The following is a 25,954-nucleotide window of genomic DNA, read 5'->3' as shown; positions in this document are numbered from 1 at the left end:
GGCCTTTACAAATTGGCAAAAATTCAACATGAAAATTTTCCCCCTTCATTTTCCTATTACATTTTCAAATGCAGGTTGTTGAAAAAGTGGGAGAAAATAGTCCTATGAGCAACTGCATCAAAGCATGGTATCTGTTCTCCATTAAAAAGTGTCTTTTTTTTTCCATTCATGTTTTAAGACTACTGGATCAAAGATTTTAAATCTCAGTAAGCTAGAACTATGCATTAAGTATCCTTTTGCCACTGCATTTTCTTGTTTTAATTTTCCTCATGTAGCCACCAAAGCAAAGGCTAAGAGCAGGGCTAGGAACTATGGGTTTTATAATAATGGAAACTTTTACCCTTGTTAGTAGTTCACCTTTAATTTTCATTGGAAATCTGCAGAAATTTGTGTGTTTTGATATCTGTCAAACGAACCACAGTGCAATAGGGGACATCAAGTATAAAAACAAGAAATTCTGCTTTCTTGATCTGAAACTCAAGCCCCTGGAAAGATCAGTCACGGTCAAATGACCTTGAAGTAGGAGTTTGTCTTACAAAGTGACCCACGAAATCTGAACAGCAGTGATTCTTTTCCTCCCATACACTTTGCTGGGTGAATCACAACAATGCCTCCATCTCCTGTTTAAAGCCCAAACTCTGACCTAACCTTTCCTTTACATTTTAATAGTGCTTCAACTTTTCTCTAGTACTGAGGGAAACTATGTACGGTCCTTCTGACTACACTTATTCATACTATGAATATTCATATAGCATAGTTTACATTAATACTAAAGGAGATGTGTGAATGAAAATTAGGTATGAACAGAGGCAAAGACATGGGGAATGTACCTGAAAATACAAGCCCACATAAATTCTGACAGGAAAAAAACCCTTATACTTCTCCAACCGTTCCATGGAGGGGGTGTGTTCAACACCCATTAGCAGAAGAGTTGCTTAGAAGAAAGTTTTTATCTTGAAATAATTTCTGTAACTAGAAAGAAGTAACTTCACCTTGGCAGAGAAGACAAGATGACAAGGGTTTCCCTGGGGCACGGCTGATGCTGATTTTCATGATGCATGAACTTTTCCACAAGGAAATCACCAGGGAGCAGTGTGACAGCCGTCAGACCCCCCTGCCCCCAGCCCTTCTCTTGCATTTCTATCCCCTCTGCGCTGGTCCCTACAGACAAGGTCGAGGCCCATCTTCAGAAGTTCAATTCTGACTACTGAAAAGGTGCAACAGCAGGATGAAACACACAGGAATTAAACGTAAAAAGACATAGGTAGGCCCACGAGGCTTTTGAATCCACAGATTTTTTCATGCACAGCCTCAGTAAAGCTACTCCAACAGGATCCCACCATGGTGAGACCAGAGGTGGACCTGGCAGAGTGCCTACCTCTTCTCCCTGAAGTACCTCCATAATTCTAAATGGGCTTTCAGATAAATTAGAAGAAGTTTTTAAAGTAAAGAAAACTTAGAGATAGTAACTAACAAATCTCCCCATGTTTCCAGTGTTCCAAATGGCTGTTTCCTAGGCATGTTGTCAGTCCAGCACATAACTAAAACATTAGCAATGTGTTACAAATATTTTTTCACTGTCTGCTCCAGGTCCCTAGAATAAAAGCCTGCATTCCCATTAGGGCATGGCTGTGTATCTGGTAACTGCTCTTCTAGTGGCCTGTGATGTTCACACATATATGACTCTGCTTCCCTGTCAGGTTCTCTACCCACTCATCTCTCTCCTTTCTTTTTCTCCAGCCAGCTCAGATGTGCTGCAGGGCGGTTCCATCCCTTCTCTTTCCTCCTCCATAGCCCACACCTACGACAACAAGCAGCTTTTAATACTGCCGTCAAGTCCCCCATCGCAGATCATCAGAAAACCATACATAATCCTCCTTCCAGGATTTGAAAGTTCATTGTTTTCAGGCAACACAGTAGGGTTTGAAAAAGTCCTAACAATGAACATGATTTAAAGTGGCCTTGAAAATAAAAGATTAAATTATGTAAAAGCTGACAGCTGATTCAAAATTATTTTCCAAGCAGCAAGCCTGTATCAGGAGAACTGGGTTTTAATCAGGGAAAAATAATTTTCTGTTGGGGAAAGGTTTCAGAAATGTAATCGTCACACTATACATTTACCCCCATAAATGCTTCCCAACCAATAAGGTACAACCTTGCAAGACAGTCTAATTTTTTCCCTGAGTTTGAGATTATATTGTAACATGGGCTTGTTGGAGCATGGTGCATTTTAGAACATCATTTCATGTCAGGGGATGAAGAATAACTTGAGGGAGGAAACACAGTGCTGTGGTGAGGGGGAAACATAATGTTGTGTGCGGGCAGGTAGTATTTAAAAAGTGTTTCTTATCTCAACAGAGTTAAAGGTTTTATCTCAAATACATTGTAATCAAGTCTGTGGAAACCCTAGGTTTAATTTAAATATAGCAACAATAATTAAAAAGAAAAAAAAAAAACACAAAAAAACAACCCCAAAACTGCAGTCATATGACCTCAGCCATCTAAAAAGGTTTCTTAAACAAGGCATCTGGCTAAGTTTTGGTAATTACATACGTGCCAGTTCTCAATCACATTTCTTCAGCATTATAACTTTTTAGAGTAAATATTGCTAGCCAGACATCTAACAAGAATTATGTAAACACAAGTTCTTCTTTGAGGATCCACTTCAAAAAAAGCAGAAAAGGAAGCAATTAATATTTTTCACATTGATGGTAAAATTGAGACACAAATATTTACTTTGATAATGATATATTTGTGTGAGCACACAGAGAGCACCACAAGGCTTCTCTGTTCATACATGCAGAGACACATAAGGTTCAGTGCCCTCAAGAGAAGGGAAAGGCAGGGCACCTGACATAAGCTCTGTCAGGCTGCTTGACCCCTCCTCCTGCTCCCCACATGGCAAACAGTGTCGAATAACTCAGTATGGCACAGGGTAAAATCAAATGCCTCCTCCCAAGTCTCCCTTCCAGGCAAACAATCATGGCCAGATCCCATCCCCCTTCTGCATAAAAGCAAAGTCAACAGAGATTGTCAAGAACCTCAGCTCTAATTAGTCATTACTGAATGTTTTGACTGAGAAACTTTACGATGTAAAATGAAACTGATTTGCAGTATTTCTAATGCATCACAGTTTAATTAGCAATATCATCTCTCTGGGCAAGCTTCTGTCAATCAATCACATTTCAATTAATTCGGTTTGTAGCTGTCTAAATATGGGTGCTCTATGAATTCATGTATTAGTCATGAATGAAGTGTATGTTTATATGAGGGGAGGAAACATCATCAGAAAGTAAAACTGTAAGAAGGCTGGGCCAGTATTTGAGATGCATTCAGAGGTGGCTGTAAAGGCTGCCCTTTTTTCTGCATTTATTTTTCTGAAGTGAATTTTATGATAATGTCCAAGTTAAGATTTTTCCAACTGGCTGCCCCCATAGTGATTTTGAATCTGGAAAGGGTTAGACCCCTTTTCATATAGCTCACTGCAAGCAATTTTCTCATGTATCTAAACTCTGAAATGCATGGAAGCTGAGAAAAATACAGGGTATGTTTCTGCACAGTCTGCACAGTGCTGACAACAGTAGAACCAAATACTTTCCTTTGGCAGCAGACCTTAACAGATATAAACTGGAAGATAGCCAGGAAAGTGATATTAGCAGCACCAAAGTACAGCTCTAATGGAATCATTCTTCTGATCCTAGAAATGCTTTTGAACCTGCTGTTCATTGCATTTCTCATCTGTTCTGTCAACACAGGAACTATTAAAAGAAACCAAAAAACACCTCCTTGTTTTGTCAAAGGTAATAGGTATCAAGGTAAATGAAAATCTGCTCCCTAAGTCTTCTGCCAGAGTTTAGGGTTGGGCTGAATTTATTTTTCTTTTGAAAGTAAAAGTTATATGACAGAGAGTTGAATACACAGAAAAAATATCTGCAGTCTGAAGGAAAAAAATAATTTCCTTCACCTGAAATACTGCTGACTGGTATTTATGACCAGTTCCTGGAAGCAGTGGCCTGTGGATCAACTGTGACCCTCTACTGCAATCATACAGTTCACATAAGATTACTTTCTTTCATACTACTACCAGTGAATGCTAACAAATCTCAATGTGCTGCCCTGTGAAAGGCATTTGAGAAACCTTGAGAAAGGAACAGGTTTCCTTTCCAGATGATGTATAACACAGAGCTCATTGCACAACCAATGCCAGACAGTATCAGAAATGATCTCTCCTTCTATCAAAAATGTGAACCAGAGTTAAATGTCTGCATGGATATAAATATACGGAGATGTGTAATGTGAAAAGCCCTGTGATGTTTTGGAGACAAGGTCCAACATATATAAAAAAAAAGTATAAGGGGAAAAAATACAGGAATCTTTTTGTAGGCTCATAAGAGAATTTCTTCTGAAGGTACCCTGGGCCCTTGTGCCAGCCTCAGTTTGGAGCTTTCCTTTGATACTCTTCAAACTCTGCCCCTGCCACACATCATACTGTTATCCCTTCCGTATTTAATTTGCAGCACCCCTAAATACATTTCCTAAAACTGCTCGTACACTTTGGTTTTTTTGATTGTTCTAAGAGATCTTTGCAAGTCATATGATAGGAGGGAAGATTTAACCAAACTCCTAAAGGATAATGTCATCTTTAGATCATGCTCATTATAATTCATAAGCACTTCTCTACTTGACAGTTCTTTGGTTGCAGTTTCAATCTTATGCTAGTTTTTTCTTGAGAGCCCTTTTCAATTTTCCACATTGCTAATAGAGCCTGAGGCAAAGCTAAAAATCATTTGGGCTTCTTGAAAGGATCAATAATTTGTGTGTGCCATGCATTTTAGAATACGCAGCATCACTGACACAAGCGTTGTCATTGCACTGATAAATAGAACACATCAAAAAACGTCAGAGGTTTCCACAAAACATTTAAAAAATATTCAATAACTACCTGCAATCCCCTGTGCGGAAAGTGGTGTTAAGTATATCAGAGACAAAAACAGGCTTAAAATAAAGTTACCAGAAGATTGATTATTAAATTCTTTGCCAAATACTGTCATTTTCTCTCTGTCCTGGCTTACATGAAAGACTACTCAGATAGAAGATCTGACAGTTTCGCTATTTTTAGGTTTATACTAGAACAAAAGCTGATGGAAACAAGTTCATTCAGCCTTCCCTATCACCCATACAAGTGCTGATCAAGTGCTTAGACATGCTGTACTCAAACAGTCAGCTCAATAAATTATTCGTTCAGCACCAGCAAATTATATTTAGGCGGACAGCATTTTTGTTCACAATTCATCCACTTACAAGACAAGCAATACACTGTAGTGAAAAAAGAAGAAAGTATCACTAACAGAACTCTGTTTTTCTCAATTTAAAAATTCTAAAGAAACTGCTTATGGAGCACACTGGGGCTGACAAACTGAGTGTTACTCTTCTGGTGTCTATTTAACCCTTGCTGAGACCACATTGCTTAAGATATATTGAAGCCTCTAACGGACTAAATGGAAATGCATATTTCTCAGGAAAGTGAGGTTGAAGTAGCATTAAACAGGCCATATAGCAAGTGTGGGTTTACATAAAGAATTCTCTGATAAAGACATTGCAGGTTTGGAGCATAAGAAAGGAAAGAAGCATAGCAAACATTCTTATGTTGCTTTTTCCCCCCACTAAGCTCCATTCTTTGCTTCTGCCTTCTCTGCTACCATTGCCAATACAATGTATACTGTCTCATCAACTGCCAGCACCTATGATGTCCAACCTTCACTTTCACTGCTTTATTCTTGAGATCGACTAGGAAACTGAAAATCAGCATACTTGGTACCATTCTGTGAGCAGGTCCTCTGTGCAGGCATCAGAAAATAAAGGAATGTCAAGTGTTGATGTTTTAGTGTTTTGAATCCCAAGTTGATCTTACCTATATAAAGGGAAATTGTCTCAGTTAACTGCTGTGGAAGTAAACACATTTTCTATTCACTGCCTTATTTTCCTCTGGTTACATATTTTTTTGTCTAGCCTGTTCCTTTGCAGGAACTAAAGTGTTGCTTTAAAGTTTTAGGAGACATGCCTTTAATAACTCCCACATTTATTCCTCAGTTACTGTGCTACCACCCTTTCATCAAATCAGCTCTCTTTCATCATTGTTTCTGAGCTAATTATTCAACATTAGCTGAACTGAACAGCATTTACCATTCATTAGGTATTTCTGAACCAGAGGCAATCATAAGACCCAATACTTCTTGGTTTTCACTGTGGCTTGTTAAGTGCCACATTCCCATGGTTTAGCAGTACGTTTAAATTTGGCTTTGAATATCATCATTGGGAGCAATTTGTATGAACATCACAAATTGCAAGACATGAAAGATAATGTAGAGCAGCAATAGGAATCTTTACAGCATAGCCTGATCAAACCAGCCTGCTAAAACAATGCTGAAAAATCTCCCGTCATTTTGGTGATATAGGGCTGAATCCACTAACTGGTAAAACAGGTTTGAGTCCACTGCTATTAGCAGGCTAAATGGCAGAGACCCCTAACAGGATGATATTCATTAGAGACAGTAAAAAAAAAGTTAAAGAAAAGAGCAGGGAAAACAGTCTGCCCTGCGTCCCACATTTTTGAATGGTACATTTCCATTTGCATTGAAATTTTCATTTTTATGTTAAAAAAATGGAAACAGGTTTTAAAAAAAAAAACAATTATCAAGTCTTTCCTTCCTGCTTCTCTATTTTTCTCCCTCCAAATGGAGGGACTCATTTTCTTTCTAAAATACTCCACCTCTGAGAAAATTTCTAAGACAAGAAATGAAACAGGGAAAGGAGAGAAAGCAGAGAAATAAAAGGGGTAGAAGAGTAAGTCTAACTGTCTCTTTGAACTAATAATAAAAATGAATGAGAAGCCTCCTTTTTATTAACAGATCAAACTCATTTCTCAGTAACAAAACTTAGTTCCAACTGTCATGCTTTTGCATATAAAAATAGTTTGAAACACTCTTAGCCTATTTCTCCGGTAGGATTCTGTGCGATGCTGCAGAAATCATTATTTCTCTGCAGCTTTTTCTCTGCGTGCTTTCCTTGTTAATGGCTTTTGGAGTTCATGTCCCTATGAAAGGTTAAAAGGGGATTTAAAACTGTGTCTTCCTCCTTCATGTCTCCAATTATCTTGAAGTTAGTTCTCAGCAAGGAGTCACAGAAATCCGTTTCATTTTCAGACAGAATTTAACATTCTGCATCCCTCTCCTCAGTTTTCTACCAGGATAAACACTGCTTTGAGACCCATTGTTCTGTGGGTACCTTCAGCTCCAGCCATGGATTCTGAAACTAGGACCTATGTCTAGAGTAACACCTCCCAGACCTACAGCTCTATACAGTTTAACACTGGCTAACCTCCATCCCTCAGTCTCTAAGAGATGCTGAAGTTTGAGTTTCATACTGAAAACAGAGGTTAAATATTATACAGGGAAAATATAGTCCAGGTTTCATATTGATTACTTTCTCTAATTCAGAAGGCAAACAATTGAGCTCCTCTGTGAGGACTGTTTGACTTATCGGAGAAAAAGTTTTGGAAATCCTGCCACCGTGCTCTTTTCTCTCCTTCCCAGCAACTTAAAAATGAAAAATAAAGATGCCATCACTGATGAAATATCACAGTTCTGTGTCATCCCTGACATGGTCAGTGTGTCAAGACACATGATATGGGACTGGAGATGAGAAGACCAAGGTTATATCAGAAATGCTACAAAAATGCACGTTTGAAAGAAGACTCTGTGATAGAAAAATATTAAGGGCAGTACCTTCAGATACCAATTGAGAAGTATTTCCCAGCTTATCCTGTACCACTATTTTTCTTGATGACACATATGTGCACAAACCACTGGAGGAGATGCTACAAGCAAAATCAAAATAGCACAAGTGGCTTTGTCTTATTGGCAGAGAAGAGACTTGTGCAGCTCCCTGTGGAGAATGCAAATTAATGAGATTAGGGACGAAAACTAAGATACTGTACAAACCCAGAAAAGCAAGCATGAGAGACACCTGAGTTTAGTTGTGGATCTTTGCCCTTAATCCCTGTGTTTGCCAACAAGAATGAGCAAAGTAAGCCATGAGATATTTACAACCAATATAAATGAGGATACAGCACATGGAAGGGCCCTGGCACAGTGCCTGTATGGTGCTGTTTCAGGGCTCTTGTTTGTTCTTTGATGTTCAGTGTGTTGGTGTAGGCACATATGTGCTTATGAATATTCACAGGAATCTGCTTATTTCATATTGCATTTTCACTATTCTACTTTAGTAACACCATACATGAGGAAAGTTATTGGATTTTTGAATATGATGGTTCAAAGTTTTTATCTCTTTATTTCCCTTAATAGTTAATCTTAATTATATTCTCAGTAATTTAATATTTGTAACCATGATTCATTATCAGATATATGATTTATATACTCATATTTATAAATATGATAGAATATGTTAAATATTTTTCTAGCAACAACTTCTCCTTAAAAACAAGAAAAGTAGCATATTTTATAAAAGAAGCCACATAAAGTACATCAAAGGAGAATCAAAAAGCATATCCTTCTATCTCGTGAAAATTTTAAACTTGAATGCTTGGTTGTGGTCATTCCGTTCTCCTCCCACTCCACTCTAAAACAGAACATAAATTGAAATAATAAAAACAGTTTGCAAAATAAGACAGGTTTTAGTTCAGATCATTGGAAGATGAAATGAAAAATAAATATACCCATTCAACAAATGGAGTATCTTTATAAGTCAAAGCATCCCTTGATAATTACTCTGTGGCTTGACTGAGTCAGCAGTTTTGAGGGGAAACAATTAAATTGAAGCAATACCAATCCACTCTCCTGCTTCTTAAGACAATTCAGGAAGATCAAGGAGAATCTAGGGTGTAGAAAAAGTTGGTAATTTGTTCAACCTCACACAAGAAATCTCTCTTTTCTTCTTAATGATGTCCAGTAACTTAAAGTCCTTATTACTGCATAAAACAACCACAGAGTTTTCACAGAGAGGACAAGTCTTTAGACAGCATATTGGTGCCATAAACTACAAAATCTTTTAAAATATTCTAATCCCATGAATTCAAAATTTATTATCTGATTTACTTTCCTGATGGGATGCTAAATACATCACACAGAAAGGTTCAAGCTCTGCTTCATATAGAGGCAGCAGATAAGATGTAAAGAAACTCTCTGATCTCCAGAGGGGCACACAATATTCTATTGGTTCTGTACAGGCTTTTACATTTTTTGATCATGAACATTTGAAGGTTGCCACATAACCTATATATATATAACTATATTTATTTTTAGGTACATCTTTGTATATAAACATATACATACATATACATAAAGTGTAGATAATTACCTTTAAATGTTTGTATACAGACACATACTTGAGTGCAAATATAAAAATATTCAAATGAAATGGGAATTAACTTTAAATGCCAGGTTCCACAAAAGTTTGGACCTCATGGCTTCGAAGAAAGGACTTTCCAGAGCCAAATCAGCAATAGATATAGAGAGGAGGTTGAAACAGATAAAGCAGACTGCTGTCTCTGAGCTGCACATTTGGCCTGAACATTAGCAAACCTGATCTGCAGTTTCAGATAAAATTGTATACCTTCCTGCTTCTAACAGGGCTTGTATATCTTTATTTCGAAGGAGATTTTCCTGAAATCAGGAGTACTGCCAATGTTTTTCATTATTATCTTTATATCAAAAGGCCCTCAGTTTCCCTTATCTTTCTACTTCACGTACACTTTCACCATAAACCAACACTTCCCATTTTATCAACCACTGCCAACAGAGGAGAGGCAGGATTGTATCTGTCAGCATGACACGGAGAGGTAGAAAACTGTATTTAATCTTGAGGAAGAAGTAACAAGACTGCAGGACACAGGCTGGACTGCAGGAAGCCAGGGAACTCTATGGTGGTAAGCCTGAAGGGCACGTAAGACAGTGATCCTGCACTTAAAAGTGACGAGAATTAGAGCGATCGTGGGAGGAAAAGCAGCTCACCGTTTGGTTTTTCTGACTCTGAGACACAGATTAGTCATTGAATCAGAGGGCTGAACAGAATAAGCAAGAGGAAAAGAAAAAGAAAAAAAAGAGGTCAAGCACTTGCAGCGTGACTGAAGACAAGGTGAAAGCTAGTGAGAGAACTGACTAAATGGCAGAAACAGAAATCAGAGCACATGGCCTGCATGAAGGTCCTTCTGGATGTACTATTCCTTGTTATCAGAAGCAGCAGCAGGCTCTTGTGCAAAGGGCTCAGGAGGTGTAAGGGTAACTAATGATGTCCCTTTCTGGGCAGCTTCTTTGGTGTTCTTAAAATGGGACATAATGAGTTCAAATAGTCCACCCCTGACACCGCAGAAAAATATCAGTGCACGAATTTTATAGCGAAACAGGGAGAGTTTAATCATAGCAGATTCCTTTAGCTCATCACAGCGTCTTTTTCTTAGTATTGCAGAGTGTCAGGAGCTCACTAGCCATCATTAAATGAGAAATGATAGCAAGTCACAAATTAGTGGAATTCTTGGAAAGGATTGCATGCAAGTCAAATTCCTAATGACTCATCTTCAAAAAAATTGTAAATGCCTGATTAAACAGAATATTGAAGTTAGTCAATCTCAGAAAATTGTTCTCTCCTCAACAGAAAAAGAGTAGAGCAAAGGCAAGAATAAAATACAAAAATATAAAAAATTATTGATTTAATCAGGGAAAGCTGAATTCACCACCTCATTTTTTGTTTTATTCTACTAATTGCAGCAAAATGGGTTTCTATAAAACCAACAACATCTAAAATATTACCCTGCTCTGTATGAAGAACTGAAGGTATGAACACATGCAGCTTTTCTAATAAAATGTATAGGTAAATGCATAGACATAAATCAACAGAAAGATCTGGACATACTTATTCAAGATTGTGTTCCATTTACAATAGGAAACTGTGAACTAAAGTCACTAGGATTCAGGAGCAGCGTATTTTGAGGATTTGATGTCTCGTGGTCAGGGCTGAACACTCTTGACTTCAAGGTAGAGGAACTAACATTTAGGTTATACAATGAAATAAATAAAAAGAAGTTAAATTCCTTTAAAAGAAAGGGAAGAGGGAGAACTTATTTTCATCAGTTCTAAATACTTTTCAAAACTCGGAGTCTATTAGGAAGTATAAATACTTTTCTTCCAGTTGAACCATTCTGGCTTCTGATACTGTTTACTGGAACATTTGACTTCAGTGAGTACACACAGTACTCATTTCAGTTTACCATTGTTTAAGTGCATTATTGCTTTTCTGAATGCTACACTAGGAATTAAATCCTTTGGACCCAACTGAAACATGTTTATACTGTAAAACCCAACCTCAATTATCCTAATGAGATTCTGTAGCCATTTGCTTTTCAAACTATGAAGGCAAGTATTTAAATGTTAAATAAACAGAGCATCAGGCACAGAAACATAATATGACCTGAAAAATTAAGATAATTTCCCCAAAGATTCTTAGAAATAACACTCTAAGTGCTTTCTCTCATCCTTTCATCAAAACTGACCAAAAACCTTAGAAAACTATTCAGTCATTTCTAAAAGACATCTATCTAAGTCCTTTACTAACCTGAAAAATACCAGCGCTTTTCTGTATTCAGAAAAGTCTCTTCTATTACCTTGCTTATTTGACAGACACTTGATTCTACCAGAATTTCAGTATTTGAGGGACACAGCTCTTAATCTAGCTTAAATGATACCACAACACCCAAGGAGGCTTAATGTTGCATCCTGCCAGATCTCAGGTCTTTTACCAGCTGGTGTAATTGAAAATGCTTTATCCAGAAAAAATAAAGAACAAAACTGGGGAAGAGCAACCACTGTTGACTCTGTTGCTATCAGGAAGGGGAAGGCTGAAAACAGTGGTTAGTGCAGATGGGAAGGTCCAAACTCATGAAGGAGGTGGTTCTATTCCTTTCCTATTTACACCTCAACCTCTCCCATGAGAAGCCACTGATTTTCCAAGGCTCTGGCAGAGACAAAATAGACGTGACTTATTATTCTGAATTCTCATTGAATCTCTTTTTAATTAAACTTTTCCTTCCCTCCAGGGAAGCTTAATTAAAAAAAATAATAAAAAAATCAAATTACTGACTTAACATAGGCAGATTGACTCAGCCTGATGCATTGCATAACTGAGGACTGTTTCACTTTGTTTTGATCTTCTTGGTCATTTCAGTGAATGAAGTGAGGTAATGTGTTATGTGGTATTTATTCATAATAGGTACACTAAATAAGTAAGATTTATTCACTAGTATATGTAAGAATATTACAGGAAGCAGGTTTTAATCATTCTGACAAAACTACCATGGAATGGGATAATTATATGGTTGCATTTAGCTTTAAGGATACTAGTACTAGCCTCAGACTCTCTCTTTGTTACTGTGCTTTGTACAAGAATAGCCTCAATGAAATATATGGACTTATTGATTAAAATAATGCTTTGGAGTTTCATGAATTACGTCCACCTTCTTTCATATATTTACACTCAAAAGTAGGTTACAGACATGGAAAGGAGGAGGGGGTTTCTATTTTTCCATTATTTCCTAATTGAAGAAAATAGAAATATATAGATTGTGGATATCTAAGAACTACTAAACTCTTACCTTCAATATCGGCTTACTGAGTTTCCTATTTCTTAGCCAAGGGCTATTCCAAAAAACTTTTATTCCTTGAGGGTTGAAGGTTTACTTTATTAGTCCCAGAATAGAAAGGCCTGGATATTCTCATCAAACTAGCTATTAAATACTGCCACCAGTCAGTGACATACTTAAAAATTTTCTGAAGAAACTGAAGAGACATTTGCATTTATATGTAGTCTTCAGAGCAGAATCTTTGCTCTTATCATCACTGGCATAAAGAGACCCCCCCACCAGGATAAAGACCTTGTGCTTCACACTTACTAACACAGAAAACCCATTCCTATCCTGAAGGAGTCAAAATCAATTACCCTTCTCTGTGCATCTTGTGGAAGAGAAGAGCAGGCATTTCCAGCTGTGAACTGTTTTTCTCCCTGCCTGAACAATGAAATAAGTGCCTGTCTTGGAATTTACAAAGCTTAGCTTGAACATGACTTTATAGATTTGCTCTAAATTTCCTCTAAGCTAAGATTATAGTTTCCCTTAATGTAAGAAATAAAAGGGATAACCATTCCCTTGTGCAGGTCTTCTTGGCTATCTTAAAACAGTACTTTATAGTCATATTTAACTGGTTATTATTCTTTAACTTAATATGAATTCACCACTTTCATCACACAATTTTAGTTTAGCACCCATGCAAGCAACTTGGCGCAAACTTCATGCTCTTGTAGGGAATTGCAAGTTAGCTCTACCCACATGCCACGTAGGAATGACTGGAAGGACACACTGCTCAAAAAAGATGTTTTGCTTTCCTGACTCTCAGCCAACCAGCCCATAGCTCTCATGATGAGGACTTCATAATTGCAGATTTACACAAAGATCCTTTACGTTGCTGTAGGCTGACCCCTATGGAAGTCACTAGGGAACAAGCACAATCACAATGGTTTGGAGACTGTTATTCATGGATGCAGTTAGTACTTCTAGAAGAACTGTGCTAATGGCATTATTGCTTACATTATTTTACCATTTGGCATAAGGACCTCTTCCTCCAACCACCATTGTTAGGTGAAAGTCTGTATACACTATAAGACGTGAACATTTAGCCCTAATGAGATAAACCAGGTAAACTCAAGCTCAAAGCAATTAAGCACATCACCTAATGATGTCAAGGAAAACTTTCATAAAGTAAATCATCAAACCCATGCCTTTCAAATTTGAAGAAGGTGCCTCTTCCCTACCACCCACACTTTCATCTTAAGAGTTAGGAGGTTTATGTTAATTTTCACATGCTACATTTTTCCGTGCAGCAGAAAAACAGATAATGCACTTGTAATTGTGGTGGTCCCTGATAAAGTCTGTCAGGTGCTAGAATACTGACCCCAGTGCCTATGTTAATTAGATGAAGTTGTGAAAAAACCAGGCACTACAAATCAGATACTACTAAGGTTAGGATGGGTGCAAGATTGAGAGGGTAGGAGGAAAATCTGTTCTCTTATAGCTCTGACTCATTGTCTGCTTGCAATCAGAGAAAGGATTTCAAATTAGGACTTCCTTATTTAGTGCACACAAGTCACTGATGCCCCAATCCAATGGCAAAACTGGCGATGTTTGGATCAAGCCTGTTAGAGGAAGTGAAACAACATGTATTCGCTGTGAAATGAGATGAGTCATGGCAGTTGATACCTCCTTCTTCCAAAAGCTTAAGTAGAAAATGACTCGTGTTTAGTGAGAACGTCTTTTTTCTTTCTATTCTACTGAAGTCTCAAGAAAGTAGGCAACTCCTTTCATATGGGTTAACCTTGCCCAACAGAGCCAACCAACACTCCTGAGCAAAAGCACGGATGAAAAATACGTCTCCCTTGCTTGTCTGAAAAACAATGTGGGCTTTTGCTAACACTCTGTGATGAATGTGGGTGTGTAAAGGAGTTTGTAATCCATACTCCTAATGATGCAGTAAAAAGACTACTTCAACTCATGCGCAGTCTCTCTGGAGGAGGCCCTGGGGAACAGTGTCAGATACCAAATGCAGATTTCAAAAAGAAAAGAGTTGATAATTAAAAAAAAAAATCTCATGTTATAGTTAAAATGTCTAATGTTAGTAATTTAGCAACCCCATGTACCTAATGTTATTAACAAAAAACTAGCTATATGGTTTCTAGGCAGGAACAAATTTTCATCAGTGGACCCAGGAGCACCAGCAATGTGAGTTCATACCTGCCTGGAAGAAATGCAAGCAGGAATAACCTTGGACTACCAGCTTTTCAAAGAATTTGAAATGTTTTCTATAAAGTTTGTGAAAAGCTATTATCACATAACAATCCTATGTGTTATAGTGGCTAGTGTTCACCTCAAATCAACAGAACAGGATTCAGGAAACAGAACAACTGTTCATAAAAAGATGCAAGAAGAAGCACGCAAAAGTGTGTGCAACCTTAGCTTATTATATTGTCAGTAAGTTGGATACAAGGTTGGCAAAGAATATGACAGTAGGGCAAGCCAACACACTCTCATATGATTTTCTCAAAAGGAACAACAACCATCAGGAAAATGAACTGTTCTTTCTACTGACAGGTACAAACACAACTTCTATTGCACATATTGCCAGTCAGATTTTAAGGAAAATAAACTTCACAGGAGAACAATAACAAGGATGTGCATGCTGGATGAACAGATTTCTGAGGACAAGATGATCTGAAATTCAACTACAAGTTATTTCCTTCATTTGCAGGAAGTTTAGACCAGGTTCTAGATGAACTGAGTCTGCACAAGAATTCAGTGAATAACTGTCTAAGAATAATGAGAATTAATATTACATATAAGATGAGCTCTGCACTTAAGAAGCAGAGCTGGGAAAAGAGAATTTGATAATCTATAAATATTTGAATGCTGCAAGCTACATCTGATTGAAATTCATCAAATTTTCATTTTCTTTTCCAAACAAACAGCCTCTGTGAAAAATACCATAGCTGTTTAATCTTCCTCAGGGTTGCTGAAGGAGGTTCTTCCTCTAAAATTAAAATGCAACCTAGTTTTCTACAAAATTAAAAACCAACCCCTCTGAATTTTTGGGGGCAATTAGGTAGAAATCCAGTGCCACTGTTCTCTCTGTGTGAGGTTTCTCCCTTCTCTCTGATGCTGTTTCGTGTCCACATAGCAGTTGCACCTAGGGTAGGGCAGTCAAAGGGTAATGTGCCCACCTAGAATGCAATACACCCAAGTTCATATTATATTTTTTCAGAGATTTCCTTTGTAGCTTTACACAGAACACCTTAGCTCCTCTGGAGCACCAGTCTCTTTAGAGGCACTGATGTTCCCCTTCCCACTGACATGTCCATCCGGGAGGAGATGGGTAGATGCCCACCAGTATTATCTGAATAAACAGCATCCTGCACATCCCAGAGAATGAACTCTGACTAAAAAAGGCTCACTACAGGCATTTTCACAGACATGTAGAGATCATGTAGCCTTACAGTGACTAAAAAGGCACTGTCACTACTTATTGAGGCTGTCTCTGCAGGAGACAGAATAGCAAGTGCAATACAAGTTCTCCCAAGGCCAGTTTTGGAGGACCATATCCTGTGAAGAGAAGCTCCCTCTCCATTCTGCTTCCCATTTCTGTTGGGTTTAGCTTACCCTCTGCACTGTGGAGACTGAGTGCTCCTTAGCTCATTATCCTGTGGGGTAGACATTTATCAAAATCTATTAAATATTTAGACCTTCATATAGCAACTAATGCTGGCAACTTGTTTGACTTAAATTATACCCCACTGGCAAATCAAATTAGAGAAGATTTGAGTAAATCTACCTTTTAAAATAAAAGCTGATTTTCTCCATGTTCAGCCATTTGTGGGATTAACTTTTTTAATGGGTTCTTATGTGCACAATGTTTTTGTTTTCACGGATACTAGAAGAGGATGAATTATTCATCGGGGGGGAGAAATAAAATCTACAACATGCATTTTCATAACTTATTTAGTCCCTTTTGTCCTATTCATAAATCAATCCTGATTACTACAAATGAATGTGTTACTCCTAACTGTTCACTCATGACACACTCGGACCATTAATTCGGAGACCTCCTCATAGAGTGCATTAGGAAGCTGCCACTAGTAATGGGCAACTGGAAGAACATTCTTTGTGACCTCCCCTCTTTCCCTACGCATCTCAAACTCCATCTCCTGCTCCATTTCTTATGTATAATTTTACAGACAAAATACATATTCTCCAGTTAAAACGTGCTTTTCCCCCTGCTGTTCCAGTGATACATTTGCATGAATGGAAGAAAATTGTATATTAATGCTCAGTAGGTTGCTTTTATGACCTAGAAGGAGGATAGAGAGCAATTGCTCAGTATCTACATCAGAAGTGGGGGCAATTGAGGCCAAAACATAAAGACATCACTGAACTAATATAGGAATGACTACAGATATGTCACTGGTGACATAGATCACAAGGTATTTATCTGTTCCTGGAGTGCTGACGAGCTGTCATCAGTGAAGAACCATTGTCATCGAGGAACAATGCTTCACCATTTAGAGCAGTAAATGGAACAAGCCAATTTTTATCCAGGCAGTACTGCATTTATCAACCCGTTATTGCCCAGCTGGGAACAAAGAGAGGATTCTACCCATTTGAAAATTATTATTATTATTTACTACTATATTGGCAACACAGTGCACTGAATAGTTTTAGAAGAAAAATTTATGCTCCAGAATTCCTAAGGGTCAACACTCAATCTTTCTCAATACACACAATAAAAGAGAGAATGAAAACACATTTGTTTCCTTCCCAGTCCAATTGCTGCAGTGCCACAGTGGTTAGCATTGAACACCACTCCGTTTCATGTGCTGGAGCTCTGTGCTGAACCCTAATTACTCATGTCAAAAGGGAAGCGTCCCTCAGAATGACACCAGTTGTTCTTTGCAGCTTCCACTGCTGTGGTTGTTACTGAATACCTTTTGAGTATTCCTAAGTACCTAGCTGAATGGAATGTAGTGCATCCCACTGCAACTCTATGCTCTTTATGTCATAAAGATATCACAGATCCCAAGCAATTAACAGTTTGGAAAAGAGTACATTAATACCAGCTACTAAAAACCTTTTATAGTCTTGAATGGTATTCACCGAGCAATTACAAAGTCAGCTTTTCCTTGTTATTGCTCCTAGGAATTTATATAACAGTGATGCTCATTAAGAATACTCCTTAACCTCAGATTCATAGTTGTGTTGTCCAGCATGGACATGGTGATGGCATTTTATTAGCTAATCACTGCTATAATGTGTCTGATGTTAACTACGACAGGAGGGAGTCACAGAGACTCTTCCCAGCAAACCTCCAGCATCTACTTCCATCTCATTGATAAGCCAGCCTCTATGGTCAGGAATCTGGACTTTCCTAGCCCGAGACAAGCACACCAACACAATTCTGGAGTTGACACAACCTGCACATCTTGAATCTCAGTGATGATGTTGAATGCTACTTTAAATCTATTTACTTAAGTCATCTCCATTCCTGACAAAACAGAAGTTGTTGAGCTGCTGTTATCCAAAGCCTGTTTCTATTAGACTCAAACTGAGGGAAAAATCTGCTAGTTCACTTAAAAAAGACATTTTCACCCTAGTTCACTAGAAGTTTCCTCCCACCTGCAGAACAGCACCACACAAGGGTGTGATTCCAAGCCAGACTCCTCTCTGATTTGGCACGTGCAAAATGAGGGCAAGTGGTATACTGCCACTGATACAGAAGGAGACTAAGGGCTCTAGGTCTGCTTTTGCCATGTGAATAATTTCTTGGCATTTCTTTCTAACACTAAAGCCTTAGTCTCAACCAAGAAACAGTCTCCAAATTCATATACAGTGTCTGAAAAGAAGTAGAACAAGCATCTCTCTTCCAAAACTATTTCCACAGACAACTTGTGTCACAGAAGAAAGAAACCTTTTTATCACAGATGTCCATGAACACATCACATCTTCTTGTCATGTCTGTAGCACACTTGTAGTAATTGGGGTTATTCAATGACTATACAGGTTGAGACCTCTTGGGTTGCACTACAGACTGTGAGGTTGAACACTGGTGAGGTCTTTATTACGGTAGAGCACCACTGGATAAAACAAAACTTACCATTACCTAGAAGGTCACTTTGTCTCTGAGCTCCGTACCTTATTTTCAGTTTAAGTACTAAAACTGTACATTCAAAAAACCCCAATTCTACAGGCTTTTAATTCACAGGTTGTAAAATACAATATAATAAGTGAACCAGCCAGTACTCTAATACCCATTTAATATCGTAAATAGGTAGGTTCATACAGACTTCCATGGCTTTATTCGGAACCTGTGTTGATAATATCTGGGCACAAAGTTCTGTAGGAAATGGACCAAGTTATCCAAATTCCAGAATACATCTGCAAGAATGTAGAGAAGAAGCTAGAATCATGCAAAGACAAAACACAGTCAGAAAAATGGGTTTCCCCTCCGGGAATACAGATCAAGTAAGATCCTTCTTGACATTTGCAAATGACTTCATACTCTCTCTTTTACTAAGTTACTTTCTTTTATTTTTGGAGAAAATACCTGTTAAAATCTTAGATACTTTCTGCTTATATCTAAATATATCTATTCAGGACAGTTAGATCACCACACTAGGAACTACTAATTTTTTTTTAACTGCTTAACAGAGCAGATAATTAAAAATAAATAAATCAATGTTTTGACATTTTTCCCCCTCTCTAGATTCTAATATTGAATTGTTTTCATTATTTAAAACATCATCAGTTGCACTGATCTAGCGAAAAAATGGCATTAACAGCCCAAGAGAACCTGCACAGGGCAATTAAAAAATTCAGAGACAAGATTAATACAAGTAAATTAATTATCAATGACATCAGCACAGCACTGCATACCAAAAAAAAAATAAAAATTCTCATTTCCCTCTAACTTTACAGAGATGTGCTAATAGGTCTGCTGATGTTTCCTACTTTACCAAGTGATGCCTTCAAAGCCTCCAAGAATTGCCTGTGATTTTAAACCTTTATTACGTCAGGATTATTCTCTTCCCTTCTTTATTGGTTTGAGTGGAGGGAGCTTAGTGAAGAAGGAAAAGGAAACAGTTCATGTCTCTTAAAGACACTTTACTGATAGCAGAAGGAAAATGTTCATGCAGACTGACCAGTTTGTTTCTCTTTTGCATTCTTCTTTCCTTCTCACATTAGACCCAGAAGAGATGTGTCCAGCGAGACATGGTGCAAATATGGCCCTTGTATCAGCAAGACAGCATTAGTCTGAAAAAGTGAATGCTACGGGACCAGAGTAACATTCCCCTAATTCTGGGGGTGGAAAAACACCTGGCAGAGTCCTTTATTTAAAAGAAGAAAAAAAAGAAAAGAAAAAAAAAAAGAAAAAAAAGCACAGTAGGTTACCTGGTGCCCTACTTAGACAGCCCACTCCCTGCAATGCTTGGTAGAACTCCGGGGGCGGGTACACCAAGGGGAAGCAGATATAGAGAGAGCCTGTCACATGTGATGCTGGCAGATACACCTGCAGTTCTCTGTTTCTCTCATTCTTGTCTCTTCAGGAGGATAGGGGAGGGTTGGTAAGACAGTAATTCAAGTTTGCCAAGCAAGCTGAAACCTGTCACATCTATCAAAAATCCATTTTGGGGGCTAAAAATAAATAAATGCTACCCCATGCTCCCACTGCCTTCAGATTCTTATTCAGTTCAGTATTCAGCTATCCAAACTCCACTTGCTTCAAATAGCAGCAGAGAAAGGAGAAGGAGGGGAAGAGGAAATGAGGAGTAATCTATGGATTTAGAAACTACTACATATAGCAGGGCAAATATGAATATGAACTAACAACAGAGAACAGGACATGACTGCACCACGTGGAATCAACTCAACTGACCCCTAAGGATTCTAGATTCTTAGATTCTCACATTGATTGAATGTTTGTCTCTTGCTTATATACACTGCCTCAGTTTCCCATTGGTAAGAGAATGATTACAGTGATTAAAAAACCATCACTAGTCCTACACTGACTGGAGTGCTGGCAGAAGTCTGCACATGCCATGTGCTGGGAGAGCTTCACAAGTATGTTGTTCTACCCAATCACCATATTTTCCACTTGAAGTCTATACTTCGTACAGATGTACCAAGCACATTTGAAAACAATTTGTTCTTGCTGTTAATTTATAAGGAAAAACCTGCTGCATTTGCATGAAATTAAGAGCAAAAAAAGAAAAGAAAAATGTCCAAGCAGACAATGTATTTGATACCACGATAATAACACTGGATAGATTCCTGTGGGCTGGTGATGCCATCTGCCTAGTGTATGCAGAATCCAAAGACCATTGTAGTCCTTGGAAAGACCATCTTTTAGACTGATTCAAAGCCAAGGAGTGCTAGTTGAGTCAAACTGATTGAAAGCTGGATAGTGACAGTCATGCAAGAAAGGCTCTGATCAGCAGTGGGACATTCACAGCCTTTCTCAGGAAATCTCATTATTTTATACCATTTCTTCATTGATACATCTGAAGGCATGAAAAAGTAACATTTGTATATGTTTTTCTCCCGATATGAAATTAACAGGGGGAAAGTATGCCTGAATACTATTCTCTTGTAAAGAATGTTTGATGGTGAAGGGCCTTGACAGGAAGCCGTGTGAGGACCGGCTGAGAGCTCTTGGTCTATTCAGCCTGGAGGAGACCGAGGGGAGACCTCATTGCAGTTACAACTTCCTCATGAGGGGAAGAGGAGGGAAAGGCACTGATCATTTCTCTGGGGTGACCAGTGACAGGACCTGAGGGAATGGACTGAAGTTGTGTCAGGGGAGGTTTAGGTTGGATATTAGAAAAAGCTTTTCACCCAGAGGGTGGTTGGGCACTGGAACAGGCTCCCCAGGGAAGTGGTCACAGTACCAAGCCTGGCAGAGTTCAAGCATCATTTGGACAACCCTCTCAGGCACATGGTGTGACTCTTGGGGATGGTCCTGTCTAGGGTTAGGAGTCAGACTTCAGTAACCCTTGTGGGTCCCTTTTAACTAGGCATATTCTGTCATTCTGTGATATTTAAGTACTGCAGCCAGAGGAAAAGCCAGAGATATGTGTCAGATCCTCTTCACTGAGCCTGCAAGTATATGAGCCACAAACTGAGATCAGATGATCAATATTCTACCTATTTCAGCAGATCTCTTTAAAACTTAGCATTTCTGACCACACAGATAGAAAGGTCACTGTTTAAGAGACCTCGTGCCTCTACCACAGTTGACCTGACAGGTCTCATTTGTGCTGTTACAAATCCCAAATATACCTCCTGATCTTGATGGCCTCAAGTATCCAGAGTCAAATTTTCTCCTGTAAGTTTTCACTTACACTTGTCTGACTCCGGTACAATTACTATCCCTACAAAGGAAGGCTAAAATCAGAGTGAACACCCTTGTTGCCTAAAAAAAAGTTTCCTTGTCCAAGAAAATGTATAATTTCTTCAGGTCTTTTTTTCTATTTCCCAACAGATAAAAATACAAACACACACTGCCTATCTTTTAACTGAACAGAGTTATTAAAGACAGATGTATCCTGTAAGGCCACATCTAAATCTACTGCAGAGTAGCAGACTGCACATTGACCATATATTTTAGTAAGGACTTTAATAGGACGTCTGATTCTACCACACACTGAATTTCTGCTGCTTTGACTGACAGTTATGACTGTGTTTAAGTAAAAGGGTTAAAAGCCTCAGGATCAGTTAAAAAGTGCTAGTGAAGTGGAATAATAAATGCTAGTGATTCTGTGGGAAGAAGAGAGGCTGGGTTCTGGAACAGATACGTGCAATAATTTCTGATAATAACTTTTGCAATGGGAGTTAGAAGATGCCACTTCACCAGGAGGTATTTTAATCTGCTATATCTTCCTGGCCACATGTGAAAAACCAGTCAAGAAAAATATAAGTAGGGGGGAGAAAGGCATAAGGTGTAAAATAGCAGTAGGTAAAATTTTAAAGATATGCAACATCAAATCAGGTGGAAGGTCACTAATGGCTCCTGCAATTCTTTTCTGCAGCTGCAGACTAGCCCTGAACTGATCAAGCAAAGTGGTTGAGAAAAACATGAATTAATGTCTCTTTCTTTTCATTTTTTTTATTATTTCTCCCTCCTTCCAACTTTAAAAATGGAAAAAAAACAGTGCTCAACAACTGTAAATCTAGACTTACTAAAGCTACTAACATTTTCAGATCACAGAATATGCTGCTAAAGGGCAACTAATTTGTCACATAGCAGGCAAGGCTTTGTGTCTCCTTTTCTACCTGATAAATGTAGAAGCTTTCATTCCCCCAGATGTCGCATGCAACACATTTCCAGTGTTATGTACATGGCTATTTATTAATTTCCTAGTAATTAGTATCCTGGGGAGAAATCCTATCACTACTCTATTTACCTAATTTAATAAAATATTGCAAAAAGCAAAGTGGGAGGAATTTCTTATGTTTTATTAGCATTTGGCAATTTCAGTCTTTCTAATGATGTCTGCTGACCTCTAGCCAGTAGCTGTGTTTCAAAGCAGTTTCTTTAGAAATTCTTTCTTTAATTAAAAACTATTACCAAAGAGGAAATTGGAATCAAATACCTCAGTGGCAGGGAAGATTTTGACCTACTCAGGATTTTTATTTTACAGAAACTAAATAGGTGGTAGGAGAATAATTTTTAAGAGTTGTCTAATTTAGAAGCAATGAAAAAACCAAATTAGACTAATTCCATGCTAGATATTAGGAAGAAAACTAAATAAGTTTCATAATCCTTTTCCATTGTAAATACTGTCCCTAGGTCTCTTCTTGTTCACAAAATCTGTCAGAAACAAACCTGTTGAAGTCATCGTGAACATACCAGTATTGGCATCCAAACACAACTCCTTTGGCCATTGCACTTTGACTTTCAAATAGAAGCTCCTGACAGTGGCCTGCGCTGAATCTTCCCATTTACGGAATTTAGTTATTTCTTTTGGAAAGTTTACTGGGTACCTGGAAGTTCAGTAACCCTTTAAAGCAATGGCATTTTCATGCAGCTATTTATATATACTTCAGGATACTGCTTCAGTATTTTAGCCCATATATAACTTTCTTGGCCTCAAACTGAGAAAGACAGCACTGCTTCCCTGAGCTCCACCATACAGAGATGATTTATTTAATAAGGTGATGAATTTTCATACTGGATGCAATTATTGAGGTCCATGCAAGCACACAGAGATCTTCACATGCAAATCTAACGAGGTTTCTAGGGAACTTGCAGCTATTACATATTCACAGGCTCCTTCACTCAGCTCCTGGGAAAGCACTTACAGCTGATTCCATGCTAATTCATTGCTCAATGAATAAGTAAAATCTGTACAGTATAATAAAAACATTGATCATCATGCTTTAAAAACATTGACTCCTAAACATTTAGGAAGCAGTGTGTATTCAAGGGAAATGTTTATTGGCACTGGGAAATTAAACTGCCACTCGTGAAATAGTAAAACTCATTAATGTGGACTTTCTTTTTAAGTGTTAGGAATTAACTTTATGGCCGCATCAGTAACGAGCAGCAAGCCTCAGCCTCAAATCGCCTGCCGTTTAGTATTCACGAACATTATTAAAACATATTAACCATAATTTAATTGACTGAGAATTCAAAAAAGACAGGGAAGGAGGGGAGGGGGGGGGGGGGGGAAAGAAATCCCGAAGCCCCAAAACCGGTCAGCGGTGGGAGTGGCAGGAGAGGGGATGGCAGGATGGATGGATGGGAGGCCGGCGGTGCCCGCGGGGCTCACCCCGGGCCGGGGCCACCAGGACGGGGCGGCCCCGCGCCGCCGGCGGGGCAACAGCGCCCTCTCGCGCCCGCCGCGCCCCGCCGGGGCCCCCGCCCCGCTCCGCCCGACGGGCCGCGGCCAAGGGGGGGCCGCGCTCCGGGAGCCCCCGGCGGCATTCCCCCCGGCGCATCCCCGGGGGCGCAGGTCACGGAGCACCCCCTCCTTCTCCTCTGGCCTCCAGGACTCTCCAGCACCACAGGCACCCGGGTACACCGCGCTCACCCAAGCGCCCGTAGAGCCGCCGCGGCACCGCAAAGCCCGGCGGCGAGGGATGCTCCTGCCTGCGGGGAGCGACCCCCGCAGGGCCGGCAGCGATACGTGGGCAAACTTACGAGGCGCTCTCCCGAGGAAGAGGGAGCGAGAAGCGATTTCCCATGCAGAATATGCTGGGGGCACACCTCGGGACCCAGCCGTGCCTTTGGGGAGCGCCCGGGAGAACAGACGGCGCCACGGGGCCAGGGGAAGACGCTCGGTGCCACCGGCGCTGCTCTGCCAGGCTGGAGCCAGACTGCTCCCGCGAAATAGCAGACCTTAAGAGAAGGACCGACCCGACCCTCCAGGCAGAGGTGCGACTCCAGCCCCGGCTCCGTCCCGGACAGTGGCCCGCAGCCGAGGCAGGGTGAACGGCGGCCACACTGACCGCAAAAAGATGCGGCCAGCGGAAGGAGAGCAAACAGTGCGGGAAAACCCGCGAGCAGCTCCTCGCAGGCTCAGGCGGCTCCCGGTTACTCCCACGTCCACACCGGCAGGACGGTGGAGAGCAATCCCTTCGTCTGGCACCAACTTTGCATTTCTGAGCTCCATCAGCAAAGCAGAGCCGAGCTAAGTTTCTTAGAGGTCATGGTGCAATAACCCTCTTTTCCAGAGTTTTCCCCCATCCCTTCCTCCCCTCCCCGCCCCAACCCCAGGCAACTCCTTGCACTCCCACTACTCACAATTTGTTGCAGTTAATCCCAGGTGCCATAAACTGAAGAGCAGCAAAGTGAAGCCCCCGAGAGCTCGGGAATCCATGTTCAGCCCCGCAGGGGGAAGCCAGCCGCTCGCCTGTCTCCCCTGGTCCCGATCTCCGAGCGCCCCTCAGCCTCTGTGCTCTCTCTCTCCCACCGCTCATTTACTCCATACAGCATCCAAACACTCCGGGTGAAGGGAAGCCGGGGGAGGCCGAGGGATCCTCCTCCGCGGCCCTTGGAGGAGCCGCTCCGGACGCGGGCGGCAGCGCCTGAGCCGAGCTCCCTGCCCCGGCTGCCGCCGCGGCGATTCACCTTGCGAGCGGCGGCTGGGTGGGAAGCGACAGCCGAGCGCTGGGCACCTCCTTATAGGCGAGAGCCGCGCTGCACTCCACCTCCTCCCAGCCCCCTGCAAGTCACTCCTCCTCGCCTTCCAGGGAGGATCCTTACTGCAATCTTCACGCGTTGTTGATAAGCATCAGAGTCACGGAGTAAGTCAGAAGCCTGGGAAAAAAAAAAAAAAAAAAAAAAAAAAAAGA

General features: G+C 39.9%; 1 protein-coding gene across 1 annotated transcript in view; it reads right to left on the bottom strand.

Moving 5' to 3' along the window:
• Positions 1-25,740, bottom strand: part of CNTNAP5 (contactin associated protein family member 5) — a 284,130-nt gene extending 258,390 nt beyond the window's left edge. Inside the window, exon 1 of the mRNA XM_051786918.1 lies at positions 25,404-25,740. Within this exon, the coding sequence (XP_051642878.1) occupies positions 25,404-25,479 (76 nt within the window). The 5' untranslated portion in view covers positions 25,480-25,740. The remainder of the gene's footprint in view (positions 1-25,403) is intronic.
• Positions 25,741-25,954: the final 214 nt, after the last annotated feature.

The sequence above is a fragment of the Manacus candei genome, unplaced genomic scaffold (assembly GCF_025592945.1).
Source record: "Manacus candei isolate 608988 ecotype Guabito, Panama unplaced genomic scaffold, ASM2559294v1 h1tg000023l, whole genome shotgun sequence".
Lineage (NCBI taxonomy): Eukaryota > Metazoa > Chordata > Aves > Passeriformes > Pipridae > Manacus > Manacus candei.
This window is presented reverse-complemented; position numbering and strand designations above follow the sequence as displayed.